This window comes from Labrus mixtus, chromosome 6, assembly GCF_963584025.1.
Source record: "Labrus mixtus chromosome 6, fLabMix1.1, whole genome shotgun sequence".
Lineage (NCBI taxonomy): Eukaryota > Metazoa > Chordata > Actinopteri > Labriformes > Labridae > Labrus > Labrus mixtus.
Genome location: NC_083617.1, coordinates 26732774 through 26745579, shown reverse-complemented (window position 1 = coordinate 26745579; position 12806 = coordinate 26732774). Strand labels below are relative to the sequence as shown.

General features: G+C 42.4%; 2 protein-coding genes across 5 annotated transcripts in view; one reads left to right on the top strand and one right to left on the bottom strand.

Annotated features, from left to right (window-relative positions):
- Positions 1 to 1198: 1198 nt before the first annotated feature.
- On the top strand, positions 1199 to 8621 carry LOC132975877 (RE1-silencing transcription factor). Its single transcript, XM_061040720.1, has 3 exons — positions 1199 to 1355; positions 3143 to 5243; positions 6761 to 8621. Exons 1-3 carry the CDS (start codon positions 1299 to 1301, stop codon positions 7393 to 7395), a joined length of 2793 nt encoding a protein of 930 aa, XP_060896703.1. The 5' UTR covers positions 1199 to 1298; the 3' UTR covers positions 7396 to 8621.
- Positions 8582 to 12806, bottom strand: part of blnk (B cell linker) — a 32435-nt gene continuing 28210 nt past the window's right edge. For all 4 annotated transcript variants that reach the window (XM_061040721.1, XM_061040722.1, XM_061040724.1 and 1 more), the window contains 3 exons: positions 12671 to 12754; positions 12418 to 12573; positions 8582 to 9005 (listed from right to left, as the gene is read on the bottom strand). In XM_061040721.1, coding sequence (XP_060896704.1) covers positions 8889 to 9005; positions 12418 to 12573; positions 12671 to 12754 — 357 coding nt within the window. In that variant the 3' untranslated portion in view covers positions 8582 to 8888. The remainder of the gene's footprint in view (positions 9006 to 12417; positions 12574 to 12670; positions 12755 to 12806) is intronic.

The following is a 12806-nucleotide window of genomic DNA, read 5'->3' as shown; positions in this document are numbered from 1 at the left end:
AAAGGAAGCCTTGGTTGAAAGTTGTTTAACGCTAACCGCTAGCTACACTGACATTACAGAGGAATTGGTATCTGTATCCAGAGGCATCATCGTCAGACGAGGCAAACAACGATTACAGACGATGACTGCTGATGTTCTGAGATTGTAAAGAATGCATCGTAGGCCTAATACACAAAATCAACCGACATTAAGAGATAAAAGGCTTAAAGGCCTCATCATGGAGAGACAGAATTGTAGTTACTGTCAGAATAGAAACATGGCATAGAAAAATCCAGTTTTGTCCTTAAAGTATTCGTGTTTGACCAGTATGTGGCCCTCATTCTCGTGGCTCACATTTGGCCCTAAAAGGCGGACCGAGAAGTACCATGTCTGGCCCAATATGGTGACCAAGGTTATAATCGTTAGCCTTACCAAAACTACGCTTACTTAGTTTCAGTCCTAAAATCGGCCCTAATGTGTGTGCTAACTGAAGTGTGTATGCAGTCCAAATACTTATTTTATTCGTTTTTCTTTTAAATTAAATACCCTCATATAGGTTTCTAGACTTAGATTTTCTTTATTGTCATTCAAATTGTACCTTACAGTGAAGATCAGAACGAAATGTCGTTGCAGTAGGCTCGTCATAGTGCAGGATAAAAAAGTAAATAAAAATAAGGTGCAAACATAAATAGGCTAGGTATAAAAAGAAGCTATGAGCCTTGGCTCATTTGCAACCCATGGTCCTGGCTGCTTTTAGGATTAAAACAGAAGCATTAGACTAAACAATACAGAAAAAGTAATGGGTTACTATACAAATATAGACATGATAAACTCAATACAAGTGAGAGTCTAATGAAGAACTAAATGGGGATTATGAGAAGAAACAGATCAGCCATTGAAGCAAGGGGGCAGACACATAGTTGAGAGGTTTAGTGTTTTTACAAGGACACATAGTGACTGGAGATAACCATTTATTTCACTCTAGTTATTTACAAACGTGCACACTCCATATCAAGTTCCTTTCAGCTGTTAAATGAAGCCTCCAGGCGATTTGTGTGGTGGAGACAGGTTTATTAAAGCTTGCCTTACATGTTATTTTACACAGTTTTGTGTTTGTTTGACCTAAAAAGACCGAGGTGATATTTCAAACAGTAAATTATAAGCAGCTCAGTGTGTTTTTGTGTGTGTGTGTGTGTGTGTGTGTGTGTGTGTGTGTGTGTGTGTGTGTGTGTGTGTGTGTAGGCCCGGGACAGGACGCCTCTCTGTCGGAGTCTCCAGCAGGCTAAAGGCTAAAGCAGCTCAGAGGCTGTAATCCCCGTATGAGACCATCATGGCTGCCACTCGCTGAGCTGTCAGAGCTCTCCACAAAAGAAAAGGTAAAAAACCGACACAACTACGCTCATAACTACAGCTTTACCATTGACGTTTACAACCAAGCGGATTTATCTGCACTTAAAAGTCGACGTGGCGGTAAAAAAGTAACCTGGTCTAACTTTGCTGCCACGCTTTTTATTATCCAAGTTATTTCGTCTTTGTAAGCTGTCGCGTCAATTCAAATCACTCTAACGCTGTTTGCAGAGAGTTAGCTCAGATGCTAACCTTAAATAGCATGGTTTGTGTCTCCATGTTAAAGACTGGAGGACTCTTAAAAAGGTCACCCTGCGGGACGGTTTTTATCGTAACTTCACTTTTCCCAAGGCGACGGTGGTTGCTCGTCACAAAGACAGGCTGTCTCATCACTTTGTTGTGGTCGAGTCAAACTGTACAATGGCCGCAGCGTACACACAATAATCTGATCAAAAACTACTGCTGCACAAACTCTGCTCATCGTGCATGCTGTTGTTGTGTTGCAGCCTGCACAGTATAGCGTTAGTAGTTATGGATTTAACAATGAAGTAGAAGTATCGTGCAAGCAGGTGAGTTTCAGTTTCCTGGGGGCTGATTATAATCCAGGCTTTATGTCTGATCTGTGTGTGATGAATTCATATTCATGCAGAGAGATTTTGAGCCCATGCCAGCAACAGGTAGGAGAGCCGGACTGTGAATGCAGCTTGTTCTTATGGCTTTACCTCAGGAGTGCCACGAATCTCCAAGTTTTCAGAGTTTTTTTGTCAAAAGAAATGAAGGCTATACATGTGAATGCATTTAATGACACTCTAATGCACCATCACAGTGGATATCAATGAGTTACAAATTGTTTATTATTCTGTATATATCTTTTTGAGGAGGTTCATAATTAAAACATGACTGTTAGCATAGCCAGAAGGCAGTCTTACTTGTATCTCTGCACAAAGTTTAACACATTATCCTTGATGTTAAGTGTGTTAGTTACACTAAGCAGAAAACAGGAATGTGCAGCAATAAAGCAGAGCATGTAAACATCCTCAAACTGCTCTTATAGACTGTAATATTTTCCGACTAACAAATGCTGGTTTTAATCTGGTTTAAAGGAGCTTTCTCTGCACATGTATGCAGGACATTTTAGGAGTGGGTCTCTCTTGCAGGTTTGCAGACGAACAGCCTCATCCCTCTTTTTTTTTTGTCCAGTTTTCCAGGTTTGGCTAAATTGCACTTTGCACAAAGTTGCATTTACATTTGATTATAAGGGGATAATTAATGTTCGTGTCAGATGAAAATGAATTCAGCAGGGAAGAGAAGATGTTGCTTCAAGAGTGACTTCAGGGTAGCAGGAAGGTTTTACAGTTTGGTTAAACTTTTTTCTGTTGTTTTGAGTCGTGCAAGTGAGAACGGTCCTTCCAAAGTGATGCGTGGACTTACTGCTAAAAGCCGTTTTGTTTAATGTTACAGTACAGTAATTATGAAACAGCACAGTCTCACAATAAATATCATGGTAGTACCTTTACACAATTAAACGTCTTAAACTCTTTTTTTTTTTTTTAAAGTTATATTTTATTGGAAAGGACAGCTGAAGAGAGACAGGAAGCGCGTTGGAAGGAGAGAGAGGGGGGGGGGGGGGGGGGTGGCATGCAGCCAAGGACAGAGACTGGATTCTAACCCACGGGGGCTATATCCTCCATACATAGGGCACACAACATAACCTCTAAGCTATCGATGTTGTGTCTTAAACTCTTTGATTTGATGCAATTGCTTTGCTTTGAAGCTGCATTCTCACTGTTTTGTTAATGTGTGTTTCCTTTCACAGTCAGAAACCTGCAGAAGAATGGATTACAAACTGCGTGTCAGGAAGAATAGAGATTGGCACAAACGGCTCCACCTCAGGAGGGCTGCCGTTCAGCCCCCGACTATGCAAAGTGAAGATAAGCATGGACCAAAGAAGATAGCGGGGGAGCGGGGGCAACGCAAAGCGTGGCCTTCATCAAAGAAGCCCCCCCGGGAAGCACAACAGAGGACGAAAGACAGCGGACATTCACTCAGGTTCACATGCTCTCAGTGCGGGGACAGTGTGGAGTATGTCCCCAAAGACTTGGTGAGACACTTTGAGGAGAAACACAAAGGGAGCCTCCCGGTGTTTCCCTGCCATACGTGTACTTTTAGCACACATGAGTTCTCCTACCTTCAGGTTCATCTGCTAAGCCACAAGGACACTTTTTCTAGCTGCATCGTTTGTAATGACAATGTTCAACGCACATGGCCTGAGTTTAGTGCTCACCTGACCACGTGTCACTGCCAAAATGGCAAATTTACATGTGAAACGTGTCAGAAATTTTCAACAGCAGACGCCAGAGTATTTTTAGAGCACATGTATGCACATAATTTGGGCCAGGAAGGAGCTGATGGAGATATTTTCCTGCACAGAAATGACAAGAATAAAGCTTTGAGTTGTCACCAATGTGGCTACGAGGCATCTCACAAATGGTTGATTACGAAGCACATCAAAGCTGTCCATGTCTGCCAGAATGGTAATCAGAGGAGGAGGAAGAAGGAGGAGGGGAAAGAGGTTCATTCCATAGCAATGAAACCAAATGACCCCCCAATCCCAAAAATGAAGCCCAGGCTAACGAGGAGTGCTGTTAGAGAAATGTGCTGGCTGACAGAGGACTGCCTCTCTCTGCCGGGGAAAGAATTCCTGGATAAATACTGCCATCTGTCAGATCCTCAGACGACAATGGAGGAGACTCAGCAGTTCCTCATGAAATCTGTCGCCGGGGAAAACGGTGACCAGAGGTGGACCAAGGCCCTTAAAAACGTTTTGTCGAACGTCCCACAAGAAATGAGTCTCCACTCGAAATCAGAGAACGGGATCATGTCGAACACGGCTGATCTCACCGTCCTAACAGTCAAAAATAAAATCACTGTCGACCAAAATGGTGCTAAATATGCCAAGAGGTTAAAGTTAATGTCGTCAGATAAAGAACCTGTTTCCCTTGAAAGTGCAGCTGATGATGCTCATTGTGTTGTTGACCAAAAAGGTTGTGTGTCAAATTTAAATGATAGCACACCTGAAACCAAAAAAGATGTTGAAGATGTTACGACGCCCCCCCAGAACGAGCCATCAGAGTGCGCCCAAACGCCGGAAAACCGAGAGAATCAGGAGGTCAAGACAGAAGAGGAAAAAATGAAAGATGTTAAGAAACAAGAGGAGCCTAAGCACGAGGAAGTTGTGAATACCATCTCCAAAAAGAGTGTTGAGCCGACGCCCATTCGTAAAGTTGTGCACAAAATCAAGAGACGAAATAATAGATGGCGAAGAAAGAGAAGGTGTAAAAAAGTGGACAAAGAGTCGGCCGCGTTGGCCTTGAAGATCGTGTTAAAGAAGAATCCGGTGAAGGAGAAGCAGTGGGTGTCTCAGAGCTCCCTATCTCCATCAGAAGATGATCCTGGACTGCCGAGCAGTCATGCATCATCAGAGGAGACAACAACGCTGCTACCAGAAGTACACCTGAAGAACATGACCAAAGCTCCCGAGAATGACCTGCACGACTCATCCCAAGTTCTCATTTCAACTTCAAAAACAAAGCCAGAAGAAAAGCTGACCCCGGGTTGTGTTGGAAAGCCAATGGGGTCTAAAAATATGGACAGAAGTGCTCAGATTGTGGCCGATGGCCTGCAGCATCAAGTCATGCCAGATGACGCAGAGAAGTCAGCGGAAACAGAAGTGGACAGGAGCGGTTCAGCTGGCAGGACGGCTCCAGATTTGTGCCCTGAGAGCGTCCAAACATCCGGCGGTGACATGGACGGTGACGTGCCAGGTGATGAGACGAGTTCAGCCGCTGATGGAGTGACCTCTCACAGCAGCTACAACAAGTCTTCCCCTGAGGCGCAGCCTGCCATTACACCACAGGGTAAGACTGCAAATTATAGTCTCCACATACACATCAGGGTAAAGGTTTTAACATGTGGTTACCTTGATGTTTGGGTGGGGCCATTTGGCTAAAAATATGATCTGGATCATTTTTAATGCACATTTAATACCGCACATATAAAATGCAAGCATAATGTATCTTATATGTGATGCCAATTAATAAAACCACAGATTCATTCAAATTGTATTGCTTAGGCAATTATCATGAACTAATGTTAAGATACATTTTTTCTAAACTGGTACATACAGGGAATAAAATAGTTAAATTTCTTGATGCTCACAAAAAGCAGACACAAGAAGTCCGTTGGGTCTGCGTCCTGAGTTGCAGCTAACAATGTTAGCTCTTTTTTTTTAGGTCAGGATTCCTTATAGGGCTGTTTTTTTTTCACACAACCCCAGGATACGATACGTATCACGATACAGAGGCCACGATAGGAAACACATCGTGATATACATTGATTCTGAATAATGACCATGTCACAAATACACTACAACAGCTGTTCTTTATTGTTGAGGCATATTAAGGATCCTACAACTTAAAAGCCTTCAACTCAGGTCCTCAGAGATCCTAGAAATGCATATCAGTATAACATATGTTAATCTTTCCAAACTGTCATCACAGCTTTGCAGACGTGTCCATTCTGTAACATCTGCATCGATATATCTGATGATATATTGCCATATGGATTTTTTTTTAGCTCAGCCCTAATTTCTTACATGCATGTTTGTCTCCTTAAGGTTAAAACAGGGAGACAAACTATCCACAGAGGTCTTCTACCGTCCATAATAAACATTAAAACACCCCCCCCCCCCCCCCCCCCCCCCCCCCCTTTTAGAAAGCTTTACCCTTATGCCCTGTTAAGGAAATGTGTGTAGTTGTGAGGTGCATTTATTGAGGTAATTTGGCTGGGATTGTTCCCTAGCAGTAAAATTGGTAAGGAAAGTGTATTTTTTTTCATCCATACACAAAAATATTGATCTTTGATAAGTTTATTGCAGTTTAAAATTCAAAATACAAATCTTGTAGTTAACAGTCCCAACGTAGCTTTTTCTTAGCGGCGCGTAAGGGTTGTAAGAGGTTGGTAAGAGGCTGTGAGCCGAGCTGCTGCTAACATAGATTTTCCCAGCTATGATCTACCAAGTTACAGTGATGAGACCTGAGAGAATGAGAAACTCATCTGAAGATTTAGTGCATATTTACTAAAAACAACTATAAAGGTTCATTCCATAATTTCTGTTTTGCAAAATCTGATCGCAAAGGTCTGAGGTAATTGTTCCAGTTCACCCCAAATGAAAAATATCAATCTTTGTAAAGATGCAGATAAAAATGTGTTTCTCCATCACATTCATGTGACTCACTTCTTGATTACGACCTGGTCCTATTTGATAGATAGCTTACTGGGTACATGTTTGTTGTTTTTTTCAGCCTAAATGTTTACGATCAGTCAGTAGGGTTAACCTGTTTTTAATGCATTTTTATCCCCCTTTGTCTCGCAGTTGAGGGAAACTCTGAGGATGTTAGCCGTGCTCTTGCTTCAGAGAAGGCTGTTGAGGGGAAGAGAGACAGAGACATGCCAGCAGAATCCTCCCCAGCTCTCCACGCTTCACGCGAGTCCTCTCCAGACTCTCAGCATCGCTGGCAGCTGGCCCCAAAATCCCTGGAGAGGACCCTTAAGTTAGTAGCCATAAATCCCTCTCAGCTGGTGAAGCGTCCAGTGGGAGACCAGCCAGTTGTGGTGCTTAACCACCCAGACGCTGAAATCCCTGAGGTGGCCAGGATCATGGAGGTCGTCAACCGGTACAGAGGAGAGGTGCAGAAGGTCGTTCTGTCTCGGAGGACGGTGAACGCTCTCTCAGGCGCGAGCGGAGACCTCGCCAAGGCCGACGATTGCTCAGATCCCGCAGGGCTCGGCAAAAACGCTGTACAGGAGAGGTTCTTGTTAAAGATGAAATTTCGCAGGTTGAGCAGGAAAAAGTACGAGGTGGTCGACGCCGCGTCTCCTGGCCGAGACGCCGTGACCAAGTTCAGCTGCTGGTTCTGCGGCAGAGTGTTTGCATGTCAGGGCACGTGGATGGTCCATCGACAGCGACACCTGATGGAGTGGAAACAGCCAAACTGTGAAGACTCTTAAACGTCGCACACACTGGATTTAAAAAATGAAAACGTCTGGAAAAGTTTGCAATACAACAAAACAACAATGGAAGCCCTGATCGCCAGTCTTCTCAGCTTAAAGTCTTAATTCTGATTGGTGGGTTTGGGAGGAGAATCAGACGAACGCCACATTCTCAGGGTCAACATTTCCTTTGTTGTCTCTCTCCCCCCCGCGGACATGGATGATCATTTGTAAAAAGGACATGCTGTCTATAATTGAGTTCTTTGTATAGTTTATATTTTGTCAATGCAATAGCTTTATTTAAGGTGATTTAAGTACACTGTCGTAAGGAATCTTTTATACAACACTGTAATTTGTATATTTGCCATACCATCTATGAATCAGTTAATGTACGGGTAGGCTCGGCAGTGTGGTAGCTATCATATTTATGTTTGTGGAAAAGGGGACGCAGAGACCCTCGAGTTACTCAGAAAAACCAAAACTGTGTGTTTGTAAAGAAAAAAACAGACAATAAGCTGTTTTTATTCAACGTTTATTTATGACTCTTACTTTTAGCCTTTATATGCTTTCCTTGTGCGTTTCTTGCCCCCCCCCCTCGGAAGAATCAGCTGAACCTTTTTTTTTTTTTTTTAATCTTCAAATAGTATTATTACTCATTATTCATTTAACAAAGTCAACCTGCGTTTGTGATGTCAATGAAGTACAAGCAGAATCATTTCTTTCTTTTTGTTTTAAATCTGGATGCACGAGGCCGAGAGATGATTTCTCCCTCTCTCTCTTTTGATCTTATCTTTTAATTGCACTATTAAAGGAGGGTTAATATTTCCCGTTACCTCACATTACGAGGCCGAAGCCTTTGACAATCTCAGCCAGAGTCCGGCTGCGGCTCATCATTTCCTCCCTCAGTATTCCCAGCAGGGGTGGCGGTGGCTCTCGTGTGCAGACACACCTGTCCTGTCTCCTTTGGTCCTGGCAGGGACACCTCACTGTGTATAAACCTTTTTAAATCCACATAGATTTATAATTGTACATAGTCCAGATAGAGGTACTGTAAAACATGACCGGATAATTCTCACCAAGTGCCTAGGAATCCTTGTTATGCAACTAAATGTGCATGAGTATGATAGCATTACACGTTGACCAGAAAATACACGAACCAGCCGTCAGCTCCTTGGCGGCATTTTGTGATGACTGAAGATGTGACTTGTACAACACAAGAGTTTTATTAAAAACATAATATACAACCGTGTTGTTTTGTCACTGCAAACTCACAAAGAACTGATTTGTTCATCAGCGACATGGTCACATTCATTTTCATACATTTCCACACTTAAGTCTTAAAAAACAAACAGTTTTTTTTTTTTTTTTAGCTCTGCAGGGCCAGCCGTGCAGGCGAGTCCAGCACCATCCTGCATAATGCAGGAGGAAAATCCAACAATCAGGAGTCTTGACGGTGAACTCAGCAGGAGCAAGTGGGATGCAAAAGTCCAATCAGCAGGCTGAATGCTCATCTAGGGCTTCACAGGGTGGCACAGTTTGGTGGCGTCCTTGCTGTTACTCTGACTGTCAATCAGCACCAGAGGATTCCTCTGATGGTTCTCAATGATGTGGGCAACGCTGCTGAAATACTGTGAACACAAGAATGAGGATCATCTTTGATTAAAAAGTGAAATTTATCCTTAAAATCACTTAATTAGAATGAGACAAAAATGTCCTGCTGTGGCCTGAAAACTTTCAAACACTCTTCAAAGTTAATAAGAAAAACAAACCCTCAGGGTTATGGAAGTAAAGCTGAGCCTTCCTTTTCTATTTCCACCACTCTGTTATATTTAATTCAACCTTTTTTATGTAAACAACAGCATTATTGGCTTGCAAAATTATATTTACAACACCCACATTATAAACCGTATGGATTATGTAGAGCTGCTCTTTATGCAGCTCTGCATAATTTGCATATGTAATTATTTATGCTTTGTGAAGCAGAAGGCAAAGTTAACGTTCGTTATTGATATTGACAAATGAGAATGAGCGTAGAAAAGCTCCAGGCATGCTCCTTGTTCTAGGAAATAATGATGTATTTTGTGTGTTGTATAAATTATTTGTCAGTCTCAGCAGGAGGATTAGCATGATGATGCAAAGCTGGTTGTCTGCTGTAGGTGGATCTGTAACCATTTAAATGATAAATGAGCCTTTGACACCGCAGGTCACTCCTACACATTCTGATGCTAGAGGCTGCTGGGTAAAGTGACCATCAGAAGTAACTAATACCATTCATACACAGCAACTTGAGGTTAAGTGTCTTGCCCAAGGACACATCGGACATGTAGCTGCAGTCAGGGGCACCTCCAGGAACTCTGGGCCCCATGAAAAGATATCATATTGGGCCCCTACCACGGCCCAAACTAACCTGGAAAATCTCTATGACTGCATCTCCACAAATGACCCATAAAAACTTTGAACAACTATGCTTTGTTTTACACCCTGAAAATGGAAGATAAATAATCGTTGTAATATTTCCTCATAATTTAAAAATAATTTAAACTTTGTAATATACACGCCTTTCAGACAGTTGAAGCAGGGAGGAGAGGGGCCTTTGAGACAGACTCCACATTTTTTCCAGAAAGGAATTCTGAATGTTTGTTTATTTATTCAGACAATTTTAGTTATCTTATTGTGATTATAACTTAGAGAAAAAAGCTAAATAAGAAATACATTTTTATTTCAGGCCCATGAGGGGCCCCCCTCCCCACTGGGCCCTGGGTAGTCAGTCCCACTTTTCCCCCCACTACAACGCCCCTGGCTGCAGTAGCCGGAGATCGAACCCCCGACCTTCGGTTGAGAGACGGCCCACTACCCACTGAGTCACAGCCGCCCTGTTTTTTAAACTCCTGCATCCGACCTGCCGTCAACAAAATAACTGAAATGTTTGCAGAAGGACATTTTGACCTTGATAAAGCACAGTTGCTATCAATCAAGTGGTGTTGGCTGAATAACATGTAGCTGTTGATTTTCAGCATGCTAGTTCCCTAGCATCTTTTAAAGTCACACTTTAATTACCTTTCAGTTCATTTATCTTAACTGTCGCCCATTTTAGTAGCACTTTAATGCTCGCTATAGTACTTTTAAAACGTCCTGTGATGGAATAAAATTAGCATCTCATCTGCTGTGATACTAGCCAGGAAGCTAGCAGCAGTCAGTCATAACTCAAAGCAACCATTCCCCTAAAAATGCAAATATAATTTGTGGTGAGTCATATCAAATTCCAAATCCAGAACAGTCAAGAAGAGAGAAAGAAGTGAAAGAGACCACCACAGTTTTCTGTACCAGGCTGGTAACATGTTCATTAGGCCTGCACTGTTGTCCTGACTCGAGTGCTAACATTTTTGAATAGCTGGTTACAAATATGGCTCTGAAATGATCCTGGAGGCTGGGATGTTGATGGACTCCCATGAATGATTGTAACATTGACAGAAGTTAAATGGATAAATAAGTTGACAGTGGGATAAGATCGTGAGAAAATGTTGCACAGTGATGAGAAGAAGTGAAAGGAGGAAGTGTGACAAGAGTTGAAACTAACACCAAATACATTCATCCTGCACTTTACCCTTTAGGGGGCATGTTAAATGATTCAGTTATTTATAGATGATGTGCCATTATATGACTGTCAGACAGAATAGCTGTATTGTGATATCATCATAAGCCATGAATCATGTATCCTATTCATAGGCTGTATAAAACATAGATGTAGTGTCAGTGATGTCACCCATTGTGTCCTGCAGCACAATTTTGAATCCATAAGGATTACAAGCCAGTCGACCTGATTTAACCTCAAGTTTGTGATGGATTACAGAAACAAAATGTAATAAAACTTGTAAGTACGTCTAACAAAACAACATTTTTACAATGATGTTGAAACTTTAGACATTTTGTTTATATTTTGCTCTTCATTTACTGAACTGCGACTGTGACATAGTAGAAGAGGGAGATATTACAGCCTGTCCAAACTGTCCTAAACTGTCCTATCAGCATGCAAAGCATGCGAGCGTCAGCAACAAAATCAGCTTGATTCATTTGTGTTTCCTGTTGGAGTGATGCAGCTCGAAGCAGCACGCCACCCCCTCTCTGTTGCTCAGGTAGACATGGACGAGGAAGGAGGCACCTGCACTCACTTTTCTCACTCAACAGAGCGTGTTAGCTTGTTTGATAAAGGGGAGATAATGGTGCATTAATAATATCCACATCCATGTTTGAATGTAGAGCTTTGATTTGTGTCAGCACCGGAGAAAAACTTTCTTCGTCTCACCGCAAGCCGTATATTGACGAGCCTCTGAGTGTTGGGATTTGAGTCAACAGCTCGTCAATACAAAGCATCACACATCCCTGTGTCCAGCTTCAATACAAAAACACTAGACATCATACTGTTTGAAGGGGGAAACTGAAATTCACAGAGAAATAATTCAATATTTAATGGATGCAGTGTGGACAGCGAGCGAGCGACCATGCCTGATGCGACGTGACATCCAACGTTGTTAGGGTTGTGAAAGAACAATGGATTTTGTACCCATAACATATTCAACCAAGTAGCTGTATACATCAAGCCTAAAATATTCTAATAAAAAGGAGCTGTTAGGAACTCTCTGTTTCTGTGGATTTTGGCGCCCGCTTTGGACAATGTTTGTACTCTGAAGCCCCGCTATTTATAGGATTTGGTCATTCTTAAAAGTATTTTCGGTCAGGTTGCTCCAATTCAGTTTTTATTTTGGAAATTTGGGAAAAAGTAAGCTGGATGACCGGATCATGGATAGCAAAAGAGTGGATTTCTAAATCTGTATCTTTCTTATCCAGATTAAACCTTTGAAACAACTGGGCCCAGGAGGTGACCTCATACTCAGGACAAACAACACACGTAAAAACAGGCTATTCCTACAAAAGCATTTATACCTATCTACAGGGAAACATTGTGTAACCCCTGCTGACTCTCAGGCATGTTGTAATCACAGGCCAAAGTGTGAAATCCAAACAGAGAACAGAGACACATACCTCCTCCCCTTTCTTCTCTCTTCCCAGAGCGTACTGCTGAGTAGCCGACATGAAGCGGATTGGGATGTTGTACACTCTGCTGTTGTAAAACACCACTAACGTGTACGGCTGCTGTGCGTCCTGACCCGAGCTCTTCCTCACCATGAACGCCCCGTCCTGAAACAGAGAGCACTCACAGTCACTCCCTGCAGAGGGTTATGGGACACGATCCACGACGTGCTTCTCATTCGGATCATAAATAGTTAGCACTCACTTTATTCGAGCACAACAAGATGTCGTCAGCAGTCTTTCGGTCGCATGTGTTGGCATACCAGGGTTTCCTCAACACGTCTGCATCCTGACATGAAGTGAATGAAGATTATTCATATTTTAAATCATCACTTAGTTTA